The sequence below is a fragment of the Haliotis cracherodii genome, unplaced genomic scaffold (assembly GCF_022045235.1).
Source record: "Haliotis cracherodii isolate W230 unplaced genomic scaffold, xgHalCrac1.p SCAF_10, whole genome shotgun sequence".
Lineage (NCBI taxonomy): Eukaryota > Metazoa > Mollusca > Gastropoda > Lepetellida > Haliotidae > Haliotis > Haliotis cracherodii.
Genome location: NW_027266265.1, coordinates 8,378,593 through 8,398,752, shown reverse-complemented (window position 1 = coordinate 8,398,752; position 20,160 = coordinate 8,378,593). Strand labels below are relative to the sequence as shown.

The 20,160-nt window shown below is 41.1% G+C and overlaps 1 protein-coding gene across 1 annotated transcript in view; it reads left to right on the top strand.

Annotated features, from left to right (window-relative positions):
- LOC139454034 (ankyrin repeat domain-containing protein 27-like) overlaps window positions 1-19,345 on the top strand; it is a 50,515-nt gene extending 31,170 nt beyond the window's left edge. The window contains exons 20-27 of the mRNA XM_071235519.1: window positions 1,905-2,059; window positions 2,648-2,887; window positions 3,853-3,996; window positions 7,000-7,194; window positions 9,335-9,454; window positions 10,810-10,968; window positions 13,905-14,004; window positions 17,276-19,345. Of these exons, the coding sequence (XP_071091620.1) occupies window positions 1,905-2,059; window positions 2,648-2,887; window positions 3,853-3,996; window positions 7,000-7,194; window positions 9,335-9,454; window positions 10,810-10,968; window positions 13,905-14,004; window positions 17,276-17,715 (1,553 nt within the window). The 3' untranslated portion in view covers window positions 17,716-19,345. The remainder of the gene's footprint in view (window positions 1-1,904; window positions 2,060-2,647; window positions 2,888-3,852; window positions 3,997-6,999; window positions 7,195-9,334; window positions 9,455-10,809; window positions 10,969-13,904; window positions 14,005-17,275) is intronic.
- Window positions 19,346-20,160: the final 815 nt, after the last annotated feature.

Below are 20,160 nucleotides of genomic sequence, written 5' to 3'. Positions count from 1 at the left end.
GAGTGCGGCGTTAATCAACAAACAAAACATACAAACTTGTACATATCAAGTTGGGAAAGTCCCCACAGCTTTAAGTACAGTAGATTCTTTATATCAAGATGCTGATTACAGTTTCACAACATGCTGTTTCATGGTCACAAAAAATCCCATTACTCCCATATACTATATAATATCTTGTACTCGAGTGTCAATGGCATAATGTCACAGTTAAAAAGCACCTTCTGCAATCAGTCTTGTTCCAACAATAATACCCTTCAAATATGTTCCTTGTGTGAACTAGACAAATACATAGTAGGGCATATTATCAATATCAATATCAAGCAATATCACTGAAGCATCTTCCTGAGGCAAGGGCGTTAACTGACTTTAAAAGTCCAGTTTCCACCCTTGCCGAATGGAGTTATATCTTGGCTGGACTAACGAGTCTATGCATAGTCCAGTCAAAATCGTGTAACGAAATCGGCATTCGGTTCATCAACTGCCGTGCAGATTTCGGTCAATTGCAGGATTTGAAAACCATGTGTACCACCAACTCACTCGGGGTCAACAGATATTTTCCAAATGTTTTAAATCATGTTTACATGTTTTAAATCTAGGTGCTTATGGGATTTGATGCACTTCATGAGGTTAGAACCGGGTTTTTTTCACAACATAAATCTTGATTACCAATCTGATCGTCTTGACTGGGTGCCACCATTTTGTTTGAAGCAAATGCAAGTGATATGAGAGATGGAATATGATTGGTCAACAGGAGGGACATAGAAGGGACATAACTTGTGGCGCTATGATCGAGGCCAGAAATTCCAGTTTAGTTCAGCAAGGGGGGAAACTGGACTTTTACAGTCAGTTAAAGCCCTTGCCTCAAGAAGATGCACAGTAGTGGATAAAACATATTCTTCTTGTTGGCATTCCTGAACATCTTAATAAGTGCCCATGGCACAATTAGATATCCCTGTGTTATAGGATTTCCAGAGCTCCAGATAACTTTTTGAGCAATTGAGTTTTTACTCTTGGGTTTCTATTTTAATTGGGTTATTACATTCTTCATTGGGTAACTATGGTAACCAATATATTGTCACTCCTCTATTCATCACTCTATTGGGTCTTCCCAAAATTAGTGAACATTTTAAGATTTGAAGAAAATCAAATAATGTTTCAGATGTATATAACTGTTCTAAATATATAGGCTTGACTCGGAAAGTAAATTGGCTAGTAATTGTGCGCATGCTGAAAAAGCTTCTTTGGGTATTTACGTGTGCTGTTTTATACATTTGAGTTTCTCATTTAATGCATGTGTTTCTGTACGCAAGTAAATTGAAAGTAATTAGGTTTTGAATATTTTGAGGGGGTATTTTATGCAAATACACAGCTTATCTGTAGCTCTGGATTTCTATCCCTGTACTCTTGCCAGATGTAATTAGAACCTACTGAACTAAGGATTGTGTGGTGGATCATTGTTAGCTAATTGTGTGTCATCGTATCCGATGGAGTGGATCATTGTTAGCTGATTGTGTGTCATCGTATCCGATGGAGTGGATCATTGTTAGCTGATTCTGTGTCATCGTATCCGATGGAGTAGATCGTTGTTAGTTGATTGTGTGTCATCGTATCCGATGGAGTGGATCATTGTTAGCTGATTGTGTGTCATCATATCCGATGGAGTGGATCGTTGTAGACTGATTGTGTGTCATCGTATCCGATGGAGTGGATCCTTGTTAGCTGATTGTGTGTCATCATATCCAATGGAGTGGATCATTGCACATTCTATTTTACACTAGTTTGCCTGTACAAGGTGCTGTCAAAAATCTGGAATATTGCTGACTGTAGCATAAACCAACATTCATTTAATTAAGTCGGTTCAGCTGTTTTTTTAAGTGTGTCTAACTATAGTGTATGCATTGCAGAGACCATCGTGAAGGTATTGCTCGAGAATAACGCGGACCCCAACATCCGGAACCGGAAGAAGCAGACGCCCCTTAGCCTGACGCAGAACGTGAATGTCCAGCGCCTGCTGACACTGAGTGGGCGTGGCATCATGATTCTTCCTACAAACAGTCAAGTGAGCATGTACACATTGGTTCATAACAGGACTGAGATGTAGCAGATGTTGAGATGTGATGCTGAAGAAGATGGTATTTTAGGGAGCATCCATTTATTAGGAGGACAATACAATATTTTTCAGTGTAATTTCTTGTTTTGAGTCAAGAGGCAAAGCTGAAATTATTAAATGTTCCAAATGCTGCTTGTGGGTATATTTAACAAAAATAAAACGAGAAATTGAGAAAACATTATTTCACTAGAACCCAGAAATTTTATTTATCTAGTTTTAAAATATTTGGGTAGTCCCATCTCTAATATACGAAAATCTATTTTTTGAGCCTAAAAAAATATTTTTCTGATTGTCCAACTCTGATTTGTTTCCAAAAGTTTTTCTATGTTAAAGTCAATCAGAAATATTCATGACTATTAGCTGTTTTATACATCAAGGGATTATAAGAAAAGTCTTTCCAACAGGTTTGTGCACTGGAGCACAAGCTCCACAGCATTTATAACACCATCACCAGTAACACAGATATGTTATTTTGCATGACAATGTTCCCATTATTATGATCGTATCAGTCAGTGTTACATTTTTCCACCCACACAGCCAATAATGCCGACGGTGAAGCCATCTGTCATCTCCCCGACATCTCCCATCAGCCCAACAGGGATGTCCCGGGTGCAGCGTGTCAACAGCATCATCAGCACCACCAGCACCAGCAGCTCCGCATCAGCTGACACCACCTTCAAGTTCGAGACCGCCACCCTTGATGACAATGTCAATGAGAAAATCAAGAAGAAGCTGGACAAACTCTTCAGGGCCATCATTGATGGAGATACACAACTAGTAAGATGGAGTCTCTCTCTCTCTTAAAACAACATTTATGAACATTTTTATCTTTTAAACATACTTTCCATGAACCTTAGGAAACGGGCACAAAATATCTGTTGCTGGCGTATGGTACTTGAAAAAGACATCCTTAAAAGCGTTGTGATTTATCAGCACCTCTGTAGCCTAGTGGTACACTCACTAGGCTACAGATACGAAGGTTACATTTTGGCTGGACCAACGAGTCCATGCATAGTCCAATCAAAATTGCGCAAGAAATCGAAATCCGGTTAGTAAACTGCCATGAAGATTTCGGTCGATTGCAAGATTTGCAAAGCATGTGCATCGCAACTCGTTGTCAATAGAAATTTTCCAAGTCTTTTCATGTTTTTGATCAAGGTGCTCATGTGATTTGATGCACTTCGCGATGGAAGACCCGTTTTATCACAATATAGATCTTGATTATTGATCAGATTGTCTTGACTAAGCGCCGCTATTTTGTTTGAAACAAATGTAAGTGATATGAGAGTTTGAATCTGATTGGTCTATAGGAGAGGCCTAGAAGTGACATAACTCGTAATATCCACTTGTGACGCTACGATTGAGCCCAGGAATTCCAGCCTAGTTCGGCAAGGGTGGAAACTGGACATTTAAAGTCAGTTAACTCCCTTGCCTCAGGAAGATGGCTAAATCTCTGATACAAGCAGCTCTTCAATGAAATGTTTTTACTGACCGTTGTCTTTGATAGGAAATTCTATGTCACTGACTTTGTCATTTTGTTGTTATCTTCAGACATTCATCCCACCTTGTGTTGTGTAAAGATCATGATAATATAGACATGGAGTCCTCTATGATCTTACTAGGCATTCACCTGATGAAGGAGCAAGAAGTAGCTCTGACACGTCGTACAAGGAATAAATAGAAGTTGTTACCCATAACTAAGTGTCATGTATTCATGCTGATTGTTGTTTATGATATTTCAGGTGAAGTTCTACCTTGGTTTTGACTCCCCGACGGATGACTTTGATGACTTTGAAGACAACAGTGATGTAATGGACAGTGCTGACCAGTCCGGTGACCTCTGCCACCCTCTCTGTCAGTGCTCCAAGTGTCGCAACAACTTCAAAGTAAGAAGCATCTCTGGTTTGGTTGTGGTAGATGTGAATATATCACATATATCCCACATTTGTATCCCACACTTGTGTCCCTCACTTGTGTCCCACATTTGTATCCCTCACTTGTGTCCCTCACTTGTGTCCCTCACTTGTGTCCCTCACTTGTGTCCCACATTTGTGTCCCTCATTTGTGTCCCTCACTTGTGTCCCTCACTTGTGTCCCACATTTGTGTCCCTCACTTGTGTCCCACATTTGTATCCCTCACTTGTGTCCCTCACTTGTGTCCCTCACTTGTGTCCCACATTTGTGTCCCTCACTTGTGTCCCTCACTTGTGTCCCTCACTTGTGTCCCACACTTGTGTCCCTCACTTGTGTCCCTCATTTGTGTCCCTCACTTGTGTCCCTCACTTGTGTCCCTCACTTGTGTCCCTCATTTGTATCCCTCACTTGTGTCCCTCACTTGTGTCCCTCACTTGTATCCCACATTTGTGTCCCTCACTTGTGTCCCTCACTTGTATCCCACATTTGTGTCCCTCACTTGTGTCCCTCACTTGTGTCCCTCACTTGTATCCCAAAATTGTATCCCTCACTTGTGTCCCACATATGTATCCCGCTCTTGTATTCCACCATTTTTCCCACCCTTACACGCCACACTTGTACTCCACCCTTGTACTCGACCCTTACACTCCACCCTTGTACTCCACCCTTGTACTCCACTCTTGTACTCAACTCTTGTACTCCACACTTATACTCCACACTTGTACTCCACCCTTGTACTCCACTCTTGTACTCAACTCTTGTACTCCACCCTTGTACTCCACCCTTGTACTCCACTCTTGTACTCAACTCTTGTACTCCACACTTACACTCCACACTTGTACTCCACACTTACACTCCACACTTGTACTCCACACTTGTACTCCTCCCTTGTACTCGACCCTTACACTCCACCCTTGTACTCCACCCTTGTACTCCACTCTTGTACTCAACTCTTGTACTCCACACTTACACTCCACACTTGTACTCCACCCTTGTACTCCACTCTTGTACTCAACTCTTGTACTCCACCCTTGTACTCCACTCTTGTACTCAACTCTTGTACTCCACACTTGTACTCCACACTTGTACTCCTCCCTTGTACTCCACCCTTACACTCCACCCTTGTACTTCACACTTGTACTCCACTCTTGTACTCCACACTTACGCTCCACACTTCTACTCCACACTTGTACTCCACCCTTGTACTCCACCCTTACACTCCACCCTTGTACTCCACCCTTATACTCCACCCTTGTACTCCACCCTTGTACTCCACCCTTTTTCCCACCCTTACAATCCACCCTTGTACTCCACCCTTGTACTCCACCCTTGTACTCCACCCTTCTACTCCACACTTACACTCAACCCTTACAGTCCACCCTTACTCTCCACCCTTGTACTCCACCCTTGTACTCCACACTTACACTCCACCCTTACACTCAACCCTTGTACTCCACCCTTGTACTCCACCCTTGTACTCCACACTTACACTCCACCCTTACACTCCACCCTTGTACTCCACCCTTCTACTCCACACTTACACTCCACCCTTACGCTCCACCCTTGTACTCCACCCTTGTACTCCACCCTTGTACTCCACCCTTGTACTCCACCCTTTTTCCCACCCTTACAATCCACCCTTGTACTCCACCCTTGTACTCCACCCTTTTTCCCACCCTTACAATCCACCCTTGTACTCCACCCTTATACTCCACCCTTGTACTCCACCCTTGTACTCCACCCTTTTTCCCACCCTTACAATCCACCCTTGTACTCCACCCTTGTACTCCACCCTTGTACTCCACCCTTCTACTCCACACTTACACTCAACCCTTACAGTCCACCCTTACTCTCCACCCTTACACTCCACCCTTGTACTCCACCCTTATACTCCACCCTTTTTCCCACCATTACAATCCACCCTTGTACTCCACCTTGTGCTTAGCTTGTACCAATGCTCATGCTAACAGCCACCTGTTTGTCCAACCCAGACTTTTGTACGGGCCACCAGGATATAGGTTTAATAAGGCTGTCTTTAGGGTACAACTTTCAGTCACACAGTGTGTATGATCTCAGAGGTGATTAGGATTTGGATTGGCTCATCACAGTTACTGGTGACAGTAAATTGTGCTTGAATGTTGCAGACCCCTGCTCTTACCATGATTGCTGTGTGTACTGATCATCACTAGTTTTCCCCCCAGCATATAATGCATCATCGTCTTTGTCTGTCCATCCATCCATCCATCCATCGGTCCCATCATATTTTGTTTCCAGCGCATTACTTGCAAACCCTGATGTATTTTTTCATCTAGACTTGGTACATGTATTAACCAGGGATGAAGTTGTGCCTTTTGCTATTGGGGAAACAGATTCACTCACATGGCTAAATTGATAGATGTTTTAAACAAATATTGAAGTGTTTGTTGAAGTTTAGTCAACACCAAGAGAAAGGGACCTCATGTGTGCCAGGAAACTATTGTGCTGTGACATCATTGAGATGTTTGACGTCAACTTCAGTAAAAATCACCATGAGTGCGGACTATACAAAAATATCTTTTTTTCTCTCATTAGTTTGTAATGTTTTAAAAACATTATTTCAAAACCTTCCTGCATTTATCATGTTTTTATTTCAATTAATCAGATATTATATCTAAAAACTGTAATTTTTTCATAGACAGTTATAAGTCAGAAAATAAGTCCAACTGTTTGATGCCATATATCTCGGTAATAAGTATGAATTGAAGCTAGTGGTTTGTATTTTTGTGTTCTTAAGATACTGTAGTTTTAAAATATAATGAGAAGTAACACCAATAAGGTCCCTTATCTCACGGTTGGTCACATTTAATAATATTGAAGCTCTTTTCATAGTAAAATAGACTGAAAGAGATGTGCATTAATATAGCAATTTATTTGCTTCAACCAGTACAGAAAACATGTTTTCTATCCAACTTGACCTTTGTAAACTTTGGTTCCAGAGTAGCCCCCGGTCATCCAGCGAGTTGTCTGTGAACACGCAGTCCACCAATGGCTATTCTCCCCTCCACATGGCCGTGCTGCACCAGCAAACTGACCTGATCAGCCTCTTCCTGCTTCGGGGGGCGGTGGTCAACGTGCACAACCAGAAGCTGACCACCTCCGTCCACATGGCTATCTGTGTGCAGAGTGAGAAGGTGATCACACGTCTTTGATAGGCATTAACAAGTTGTTAGAAAATATAAAGCCATTAACCTTTTGTGGATAACCACTGCTTTATTGTTTCATTCGATGAGGGGGCACGGGTGGCCCAGTCGTCTAAGGCGCCGTGATTCGCTGTGCAGAGTTGTGTCCCTTGGGCACGCCAGAAACCTATGATTGTGGGTTCGAAATCACGGTTGGCCCCAATTATGTTTCTAGGTTTGTCATCACCATACCCGTGCTCTTGGGTTTCACCGAAGTGGTAAACGTCTGAGACCTGCATCACTTCGGGCTTTCCTCCCACATTAAGCTGACACGCCGTGATGTAACTGGAATACTGTTAAAAGCAGCGTTAAACCCAACTCACTCACTCATTCATTCGATGAAGTGACAAGAAGTAGCCCTGCAACATGACAAACACAAAAGAGGGTGTTATTCGTGACAGATTCTAGTCTTCAAATTCATATATGATATCTCCCTTTTAAACAAATTGTATAGGTATTATATACAGGGCCCCGTTCCACAAAGCAATCTTAGCGCTAAGGTCATCGTAACTCCCATACGTTAACACTGGCTTACGATAGTCGGAGTGCTAAGATCACTTTGGGGAACGGTGCCTGGGTTTAAATTTCTTAAATCGCTTGTTATCTTATTACTTTTTATATCACTCTTATATATATCTTTTATTCCAAATAATATCTCCCTTTTAAATAAATCTTAAAGTTATTATATACTTATATACAGGTTTTTGTTTGTGGTGCCCCGTGCTTCTTAAATCATTCGTATTTTCTTTTATAAAAATATAACTCTTACAATTAAGTTTTCTATTTCATGTTTACTATCTTACATCTTAGCATCTATGATGTGTACTTTATGCGTTTAATTAATTTAAGTATCCATCGCGAGTTCATGTCTAGTGTATGTACCTTAACTGTTTTATGCATACTTGTCACGTGTTGTTTGTGTTAAAATGATATTGTCATGATCTTTGATGTATGTCAATTTCCTGAAAAGGTAATAAAGAATTATTCTCTGATTTAGTTCATGCATGTCATCATATCCCAATTGTGTGCGCATGATGTCAATCACTGGCTTGTCTGGTCCAGACTCGATTATTTACAGACTGCCATCATATAGCTGGAATATGGCTGAAAGTCTTGTTGACATTTTACAATTGTACTAAATATTCTAAATTATAAAAAAATTATCTAAAAAGGATCTGTTTTCTTGATCCAAATGTAAATGAAGTTGTTCCTTTGATGAAATCGGTCAATACAAATATTGATAGAAAATATCAATGTATATTTATCATGCCATGTCAAAAAGAAAGTAATTTGTATGTAGTTGTTTGTTTGTTGTTTAACGCCACACTCAGCAATATCACAGCTTTATGATGGCGGTCTGTAAATAATTTTGTCTGAACCAGACAGTTAAGCGGTTGATAACATGAGCATCGATCGACGCATTTGGGATAAGATGACATGCATCAACCAAGTCAGCGAGCCTGACCACCCGATACCGTTAGTCGCCTTTTACGACAAGCATGGTCACCTATTACAGCAAGCATGGGTTACCCCGGATCTTCACGGTTATAATTTGTATGTACAGCCTCTCAATCCGCTTATACATTGTGATACATGTACTATTGGCCTGTGTCCTGTCTGTGTTGAGAGACCGCCTCCGTGGTCTAATGGTAGAGTGTCCGCCCGGAGAACGGAAGGTCCGGGGTTCGATCCCCAGCCGCGTCATACCAAAAGACGTTAAAAGATGATACTTGTTGTTACCCTGTCTGGCGCTCGTCATTAAGGGGCTAAAACAAGGACTGGTCAGCTCGGAGTCAGTATACTGTGTCTGAGTGGAGTATTCATGTTAAACTGCGGCATGGTATCTCAGTGTGATAGCACTATAAATCGGCATCAGTCCGGACTAGTACAAGCAGCCACACACACACACATACACGTGCATGCACGTCGCTATATAAGTGCAATAATCTTGGACACGTTGTTAAACCCCATTTCACCTCACCTCTGTGTTGAAAATAAAACATTGATTGACTGATTGCATTATTAATATTCATATATTGTTATAGTTTCTAGTTTCTGTGCATTGAAGGATTATCTCCCCTTCTGTTTTCAGATCCTGAAGACCTTGCTGGATGCAGGGGGGTCAGTGGGTGTACAAGACATCAACGGGGACACCCCACTTCACATCAGCTGTGCAAAGGGCTTTGCTGCAGGTGTTAATATGCTACTCCAGGTACAGTTCACAGTTTTGTCTGTAGACTTACATTTAGTGTCCTTGGGCCCACAACTCATGCTCATGATGTCAATCACAGGTTTGTCTGGCCAGACTCGATTATTTACAGACTGACATCATGTAGCGGAGAACAGTGTAAATTTGTAAACTAACAAATGTCAAAGTCAAGGTCACTAGATAAAAGCTGGTGAATAAAGTTTGTGGTCACATTGTAAGCTCACCTTAACTGAAAGCCATGCCATCTGTATAGCCAGCATGTATCACTGTGTAATTTAGTAAATGTTGTCAGGTTATCTGTTGAGTGGAATTTTGTTTTGATATTTTGCGTATATTCCTATGACCTTGTATTTGACCTTTCTGAGCTAATATAATATTTGGTTTGGTTTGTTTGTTGTTTAACGCCGCACTCAGCAATCTTCCAGCTATATGGCGGCGGTCTGTAAATAATTGAATCTGGACCAGACAATCAAGTGATTGACATCAAGAACACCAATCCATGCAAATTTGGATACGATGATATGCATCAACTAAATCAGCGAGCCTGACCACCGGATCCCTTTAGTCGAATCTTACAATGAGGATAGTCGCCTTTTACGGCAAGCATTGGTTGCTGAAGACCTATTCTACCCCGGATCTTCATGGGTCACTAATATAAAAATGCAAGGGGCCGAAAGCCCTTCAAAGAAGGGTCTCTTTCTTGCAACGGACACACTTTAAAAGACTCCCAGAAACCTTTGCACTTTTTCCTTGATATTTATTATCTTCTCTGAAACTGCTTGGGGGCTGTTGGGTAGCCTAGTGGTTAAAGCGTTTGTTCATCACGCCGAAGACCCGGGTTTGATTCCCGACATGGGTACAATGTGTGAAGCCCATAACTGGTGTCCCCCGCGGTGATATCGCTGGAATATTGCTATAAGTGGCGTAAAACTATACTCACTCACTCACTCATACTGCTTCACTGATGAAATTGAAATTTGACATTCCTGTTACTTCTTATGAATGCATCTTATTCTATTCAAAGCTTTGTCAAAATATCTTTTTAACAAATTTAAACCTTATTCTAAAATATCACAAGGCACAGAAACTTTAACTTTGTGGGACAAATAATGGCTATCAGAAAAGTCATAGTAGCTCAAGGATGGCTGTCAACTTCAGAGCCGTAGACTATGTTGCAAGAAAGAAGAGTCCCTTTATCCAATTATCACAATTGATCTTTGTCACCATTATTAGTTTGAAGCATCTTAAAATTATTCCTCCATTTCAGGTCAGCAACAGTGTCTTGTGGCTCTGTGTTTGAAGGGATTCTGTGGAAATAATAGTTGTTTGTGACATTCCTATGAATGTTTTCATTCCAGCATCGGGCCAGTGTTATGACCCAGAACAGGAGAGGTAACACCCCACTACATTTAGCAACGGAACGAAACCATCCAGGTATTGTACAGATTCTTATCAACCATGGTGCTGACGTGAGAGTGAAAAATATACACGGGATGATACCTACAGATCTCACACAGGTAGGCTGGCTGGGTTTGTGTAGGTTCATATTCCAGAAGGTCTTGAAGTCTTTAATCAGGAATTGGACATCCATCTTCCCAAGGCAAGAACGTTGACTGAAGTCAACTATATAAGTCCAGTTTCCACCCTTGCCGAACTATGCTGGAATTTCTGCACTTGATCGTAGTGCCACCAGTGGCTATTACAGGTTATGTCCCTTCTATGTCCCTCTTATTGACCAATAAGATACCACCTCTCATATCACTTGCATTTGCTGCAAACAACATTGTGCCGCCCGGTCAAGACGATCTTTTCGATAATCAAGATCTATGTTGTAATTAAAGGGTCCTACCCTGCAAAGTGCATCAAATCATTTGAGCACCTTCATTAAAACATGGAAAGAATTGGACAAAAATCTGTAGATGCCCAGTTGACAGTACACATGCTTTGCAGTCGACCAAATCTGCACATTGAAATGCATGCTGTTTACGAACCAGATGTCTAGTTCGTTACATGATTTTGATTGGACTATGCATAGACTCTTTAGTCCAGCCAGAATTCCAGCCTAATTTGGCAAGAGTGGAAACTGCACTTTCATAGTCACTTAACTCCTTTGCCTTGGGAAGATGTCAAACATCAGGTTTAAATGGTCCAACTGTCAATGTTGATTGAAGGTAGCCTGTGTTATGCTTTAATATGTCCAATCACTGTTAGCATATATACTCTGGTTTATGTATATTGACAAATCATTTCATGGTTGTCTTATGTTGTGACTCTGAATGGAGTACAAGGGGAACTTGATGACCTGTCCCAGAACCTGGCTGATTCAATACAGCTGTCTGTACTATTGGCATTGGTTTAACAGTGTGTGGAATTAACTGTGTGAAGACCACGTTTGTGATGACACATGTCCCAGTAGTTGCAAACTTTGACTTATCGTTTGTTCTCCAACCAGTGATAATAGACCGTTTTTATTGCGTATGTTTCCACACCACAACCGGGCATGCACAAAGTGCAGTTATTACCCCGGTCACTGGATCAGTGTGCACTCAGTCATTCTCATCTCCCTGAGGAGTATACAACCCAAACTAGGTTAACAACCACATTGCCATCTCATCCTACTGGGTACCCGGTCACTGCTGGTTGAACAGAGGCACATTTCGAACAAAGTCACCTTCCCGAGGAGACACCACGTGTGTTACATGTGCTTCAGTTTGGGGACCAAGAAACTGTCAGAAGTCAAGCTGCTGAATGCAGTCACCCATCCAACTACTCTCTGTGACCAATGTTGCATAATCTCACTTGATTAGTGACCTGTGCGACCCGTGAAGATTCCGGGGTAGAATAGGTCTTCAACAACCCATGCTTGCCGTAAAAGGTGACTATGCATGTCGTAAGAGGCGACTAAAGGGATCGGATGGTCAGGTTCGCTGACTTGGTTGATACATGTCATCAATCCCAATTCCGTGGATCGAAGCTCATGATAACAATCACTGGATGGTCTGGTCCAGACTCGATTATTTACAGACCGCCGTCATATAGCTGGAATATTGCTGAGTGCGGCGTTTAACAACCAACCAACCAACCAACCCTGTGCACTGTGCAGAGGACCAGGTGCAACCGATACTCAAACTACATTCATTGCATGAAGGCTAATGTGGCATTAAGAAATAATCACATCCATTACTATTGTATTTTATTGACATCCTTGATTACTCTGTGTAGTATTTCTCCTTCCTATTGGGATAAATATCCTGGACCCACAAGCCACCACAGCTTTATTTCGAGTTTGTTTGAATGACACAACTCTGAAAATAGCCACCAAATCATATGACTCTGTGCTTCAACATTTAACCTGGGCCCTGTTCCACAAAGCCATCTTTGCGCTTAGGTGATCGTAACTTCCATCTTTTAACACTGGCTTTTAATAGTCGTAGCGCTAAGATCGCTTTTTGGAACGGTGCCCAGGTCATCAATACAATAGTACTTGACTCTTCCTGTTGCATACCATCTCTAATACAACTGGGAATGCCTGATAGCATGAGGACTTCCTCCTTTAACTTAAAAATCCGGAAATCGTGGATTCTAGGGTAGAATGGGTCCCCAAAAACCTATGCTTTTCAGGAGAGGCGACTAAATGGGACGGGTGGTCCGACCCAGTGACTTGGTTGATGCATGTCATTGTATCCCTTTACGTGGATCGATGCTCATGATGTCAATCACTGGATTGTCCTATCCAGACTTATTTACACACTTCTTACATATGGCTGGAATATTGATGGGTGCTGTGTTAAACAGCAAACAAACATATAATACTCAGGAAAACAGGATTATTAAGGGCTAACTCTTACAAGGCCACAATTTTGAAATTTGATCACGGACTAAATATCATATCAAGAGTCATTTGGACTGGTTGTTGGCTTCAAGCTCATAATCATGACAAGTTTTAGTTCTATGTTGGGTCACCTCAATCTGGAAACATTCTTTTAGAGGCTTTAGAGTCAAGGCTATTTTTCGTAAAGGAATCGAGATATATTACTCTGGAAAGTCAAGGATGATCTAATGATGACAATCGATGTTACTCACAATATCTGTGGTCGAGCAGCCCAGTGGTGAAAGAGTTCACTCATCACTCCGAAGACCTGGGTTCGATTCCCGACATGGGTACAATGTGTGAAGCCCATTTCTGGTGTCCCCCACCACTGAAAGCCGCTAAAAAACACTCACTCACTCACTCACTCACTCACTCACTCACTCACTCACTCACTCACTCACTCACTCACTCACTCACTCACTCACTCACTCTTACGAATTTAATTTCCATTTCATGTTTTCACAGATATATGTCACAAAGAATACCAGGGCAAAGCTAGATGGCTATAGGCTGAATGTAGACATTTTGTTACAGTGTTGATAATAGTATCCTAAAAACTGATAATGTAACATTATTTTTAAGAACTCTGCAATGAAGCGTCTCCTGGAGAGTCAGAGGCCTAAGTCACAGTCAGAACCCAGCAGTTCTGGTAATGGTGGGGCTGCTGCATGCAAGGGTCCAGGTAAGTCACATTCCTAATGATCCAACACATCGGCTCTCCACAAGTTACTCTGGTTTACATGAGTGTGAGTGTTTAACTGCTTGAAACTTGTATTGTTGGACACATGTTGTGTAACAACTACAGGCATCTGTATGCTTCATTGTACATCCAACTTCTTTAGACAGCCTGATTTATCGACAAATAAGCCCAAAACTTCCTTGTTTGACAAAACTAGAGTGATGATGCAATTCATTTTCTTTATCTTTCATAATGTTTATAGAATGTTAGTTTTGTTTGCCATAGAGGAACATCTTGTTATTAGTGTGTTAAGAGTTTCCTCCCTTGTCAAATAAAGGTAAATGATAATATAGGGAAAAAGATTACCGTATTTGACCCATTAAGCACCCAAGGCGCTTAAAAAAAGACAGAAAGGGTGGGCGCTTATTGGGGACAATTCAGGTCAAATTGGCGTAAATTCATCAGTAAGCCTTACCGTATTTTCTTGAGAATAGTGCGCACTTTTTTTCCAAAAAGCAAAGCTGTGTAGAATTAATGAGTTTTGATGTGTTTTCCCCCATGGAAAGACATTACTGTGAGCACGTAACACCGGAAATACCATGTCAACAAATCCATACTGAAGTTCGCAAATTATTCATGTAATTACACTGTCTGGCTATAAAAAGTGTTCTTTGTATATCTGGACTTTTGATCACGCGATCACGTGCACGGGAGCCTTGACGGTGAGTGGTCAGACTGGTTCCATGTAAAAAATAATACCCGGCAATAGCGATCAGCTGCTTCGCTTAGGTTTATTATTATTTTAAATATGTTTAGTAAAAGCTGCATCTAAATTAACAAGATATTGGAATATATATTCCTGATAAAAAAAATAGTTTCAGATACAACTTTTGCCGATCCTTGCATTTAAAATCCTGTAAAGTTATATCATTGGGTGGGTCTTGACCGACTCAAGGGTAGATTCCAAGAAAACGTGTGTACAGCTGATTGCTGTGTCCGGCTTAGTTTACGAGAAAATGCACAAGGTAATATTAATCCCTGAATATAAAACGATGCCTAGCTGAACAAAAAATACAATATAAACGGTAAATCAACATGTCTGGTGATTTTTTTATCTCAAATTTCGAATTTGTTTACTGACGAAGTTTCTCATCACCCGTTCGTTTGCCGGACTTCGCTGAAGGGGTACGGTGTAATTTTTTTCTGCGCATAATATTCAAAGTCACAAATATCTCAAATAAACACAATACAGTCATGCCCCGCTTATACGGACTTCAAATATCCGGAAACTATGGTTCCCAGACAATTTTCATTTAAAACAAAATAATTACTATATAAATTTTTGGAAGTGGGGGGGGCGCTTAATGGGTCGAATACAGTATACTATATTCTACATTAGTACCTGCCTAGGTGAATAAATTTACATGTTCATGCAATATATTTTTTTAACAAATCACTGCTCTATGGCAGAAATATTGCTAATGATACATAAGGCTTGCAAAAAAAAATAAAAAAATTCTCAGAAAATGGCTTTTGAATTATAGTGTGGGCAGGTGGTGTTTTGGGTTTTTTTTCTTTGTTTTGTTTGGTTGTTCAAACTAATATGTAAACAAATAAACAGTTGTGTAATCAAATAAACAGTTGTGTAACCAAATAAACAGTTGTGTAAAATCAACCTGGGAAAGGACCTCCCAGCATAAATGTATTCCTTGATACAGTATTTGACTACCGTTGAACTTGGAATATTTAAGGATTTGGGTTGAGTTTTTTAAAATGGAAATAAAAATGAAACATGCGGCAAACTCTATGAAGATGCAGGCGGTGCCTGAAAACCAAGACCATTATTTAGGCTACAGTTGCAGCTCAATTTTTAAAACAAAGGCCTCACAGAAATAAACGCTCTTGCTACATGTTCAGACTGGTTCATCAGTATTTCTTTATGAATGTATCATGAAAATGTTCAACAATAAAAACAATCATCAGTTGTCTACACTACCACTAGCATCAACAGTAATTCCATCCGGCCATTCGCCACCATTCGCTTCTTTTCAAGTAGCCTCACCAGCTCAATCTCTTAAATCACTAACTTAGCCCAGAATTTCTCTCGTTAAAAATCAACAACCAGTCACATCACCTCTTCTGAACCTCAGTTTGGCACAGATGTATGTTCAAAATCCCAGCTTTGTCCGAGCAACCCATGTGATATATTTAAATGAATCAGTAAGAAATGCGGGGGCACGGGTGGCCCAGTCGTCTAAGGCGCCGCGATTCGCTGTGCAGAGTTGCGTCCCTTGGGCACGCCAGAAACCTATGATTGTGGGTTCGAATCCCAGTTCACCCTGATTATGTTTCTAGGTTTGTTAGCACCATACCCGTGCTCGTGGGCTTCACCGAAGTGGTAAACGTCTTGAGACCTGCATCACTTCGGCTTTCCTCCCACATTAAGCTGACACGCTGTGATATAACTGTAATACTGTTAAAAGCAACGTTAGAAATGCTGTTATAAATGAATCTTTAGCTGGAAAAGTTTCCATTGTATTTTAGATGTTCAGGCAGGATTTGAGACAGCGTGCAAAAGTAAGGCAGGGACTATTGATATCACGTCTTGTTTCAGTTGTGTAATTTGATTGGATGTATGATGTTGGCATCAAGTTATTCATACTTGGACCGCCTCCGTGGTCTAATGTAGAGTGTTCGCCTGTAGAGCAGACTGTCCGGGGTTCCATCTCTGGCCGCGTCATACCAAAAGACGTCAAAAGATGGTCCTTGTTGTTTCTCTGCCTTATGCTCAGCATTAAGGGGTAAAAACAAATACTGGTTAGTTCGGAGTCACTAGACTGTGTCTGAATGGGGTATTCATATTAAAGTGCTGTATGGTATCTCAGTGGGCTAGCACAAAATCAGCATCAGTCCAGACTAGTACAAGCAGTCACACAAAAACACACACTGTGTGGACTGTTGTACATCCTGCAGTTGATATAATGTTTCTTAAGTTAAAGGGTCGGTCGGGTAGCCTAGTGGTTAAAGCATTAGCTCATCACACCGAAGACACGGGTTCGATTCCCGACATGGGTACAATGTGCCCATTTCTAGTGTCCCCTGCCGTGATTTTGCTGGAATATTGCTAAAAGCGGCGTAAAACCATACTTACTCGCTCACTAACTCTTAAGTTAAACTTAATGAACTTAATACTAGCTGTTGAACTCAAATTTACAGAACTGTACGTGTTTGTATGTGGAATAGATGTTTACATGTAATTCCATTTCCATCCCAGATAACCCAAAGCGTCAAGTTGGCATCCAAGACCTGTTTGCAGCATTTGAGGAGTCAGACCTTCACACCTTAAAAAATCTTACATCAGCCATCCGGTCCTTTGACGGGCGTCACAGCTTGAGGAGGACAAGCACTCGGGACCTCAGTGCACCCCGGCTAGATGCAGCTGTAGCCAGGAATCTATCCATCCGAAACTTTGATCACAATCGACTCCGACACACAGACTCGGTGAACAAGTGTGAGCCCCTGTACATCTATAAGCTGGCCATGCAGGGGCAGCAGGTCAGCGGGGTGTCGGCAGAGGACTTTGTGCAGGGGCAAGTGATACCCTCGGACAGTGATTCGGATGATGATTTGTTCAGAAAGACCAAACCCGTAGAGGCTCCACAGAAAGTGTTGTCGGAATCGGAACTGACAGATCTCATTGATGTTGAACTGTGATAACATTCCATGATCAAATAGGGGTGTTATGTTTGATAATTCCAAATCATCAAAGTCAGATCTTTCACTCTGATGTGATCTCTCTACGTTTAAAGGCCTGACAACCCATCTTTAGAAAGTTGTGCCAGTGAAACTTAAGCAAACTCTGATCACCACATCTAAATGAAGGATGCTTGGGTTCTTGAGCCAATCAGTCGTCTGCACTATGAGATGATTTGACTTTATTTTGTTATCTCGATTTGGAAAATTCGATTTTAACAAAATCAAATCTCCTTACACTACAAATATACCTTCAATGGTGCTACCTTTCTTGTGTGGAGTCATGGTGCTCAGAAACAACAGGGTGTATAAAATATCAACAACAATACGATGGTGATGCCTTTATTATTATCCTTCAGAACTGGTCAACTAAGTTTGTTTTCAGGATACAGAAAAACAGATATGTTGCTGTGAATGCTTTGATCACTGGTACCAAGAATTTTGAAACCTCTATGCTGAGTGCCTGATTAGAAAGTCCACCCTACGCGACCTTCAATGATCTTAATGAGAGCCGTTGTAATCGACATCGATAAATTAAATGATTGAGTATATAAAAAATCACACGGCTTTGACCTGTGTGGATTCCAGAACCTAGAAAGCCTGGTGGTCCTGAAACTTGAGTGAAATGTGGATGTGATGATCACAATGACTGGTGGCATAAGTGGTACTTGTGGTGACCATCAGGGGAGAGAACTCTGTCCTGACCTGGCAGCTTGTTTCACAACCTCGTGCCATTGATCATTGCTCACACTACCACACACAGTCTTGTTTCATTCAGACCTGATCTCTCTGCTGGTGTAAATCTGTTTTTGTGTTCACTTGGTGAATGGAAGCTGGTCCAGACTCAATTATTTACTGACCGCGGTCATATAGCTGGAATATTGCTTACTGCGGCATTAAACAACGAACAAAAAACATTTATTTATTGATCAAACATATTCAAGCATCAGTAAGAACAGTAAGGCATATATGTTTGCAGAATCTTCAACATGAGACATATTATGAAGTAGATATTGCAATCTCATTAAAATCAGATCTTAGTTCTCGCTACTGCTAAACAAAGATCTGAGGACATCCTATTAAGGGTCACGTCAGAACGACCTTGCGCGAACTTTGACCGACCAATGGAATGACCAATCAGAAGGCAGCTTTCTCGAGAAGAACTTTACGGCACAAATTTCAAATTGGCGACTACGCTTCGAAACATATTTTGACAAATTCTCGATTACAAATTTGAAACCTGAACAAAAAACATTCTGGAATGGCTAATAGATGGCCTAGATTGTAAGGATTCAGCCATTAAACCTGTAACTATCGTTTGGAATACCCCATGTTAAAGTTTTCGAGATTGTATGATTAGAAAATTACATTCCAACTGTCACTTTCATAATCTGGTAAGCGACGCACTGATTGGACGGATGAAAGGTCGTTTTGACGTGACCCTGAATGGGATGTCTTCAGATCTTTGTTTAGTCATAGCGAGAACTAAGGTCTGATTTTTATGAGATTGTAGATATTGTGTATTGAGGGTAGCAATGTTCAATTGTTACACCCCAACAAACCACAGTGTAATCATGATGATTGCGGGGCGGTCGGGTATCCTAGTGGTTAAAGCGTTCGCTCGTCACGCCGAAGACCCGGGTGCGATTCCCGACATGGGAACAATGTGTGAAGCCCATTTCTGGTGTCCCCCGCCGTGATATTGCTGGAATATTGCTAAAAGCGGCGTAAAACCATACTCACTCACTCACTCACTCACTCACTCATTATGATCGGGAAAAGTCATATTGCACGATTGAAGTAATTTATTCCTCATTCCATTCACAGCACAGAATGAAAGATGTCACTTTATCATGACTAATAATAAACATATTGCTTATAAACTACATTATAAAATATTTAGTTGATATGAATGTGTATTGATTGTACATATAAATGCCACATACAAGGAAAGAATGGGAATTAGTTGTATAATGAAAAGGTTCATATGATGAAAGATTGCGATGAGACTGCATTAAAATGGTAAAAGGCGACTATGCTTGTCGTAAGAGGCGACAAACGGGATCGGGTGGTCAGGCTCTTAATGTGGCAATCCATGTAAGAACTGAGATTTAACATCAGTTGGGCTTGAATAATTGAGGGACACCTCAGTTGCAATTACTAGTCAAGTGACCAGTAAGTTTAAGTGCCTTCACATTCCCCAGTATTGTTTGTCACACATTCACAGATATGACAGTGATATACTTATTATTATGTTATATTATTATATATAATGTTTATATTGTGTAACATCTGGCGTGAGAAGCTGTAGGTGATGCTTTACCAAACATTAAAATCAGACTTTTTACTCCCATATACCTCTCTGCATGAATATGGGACAACCCCCTCCATAGAAGGTCGTGCACG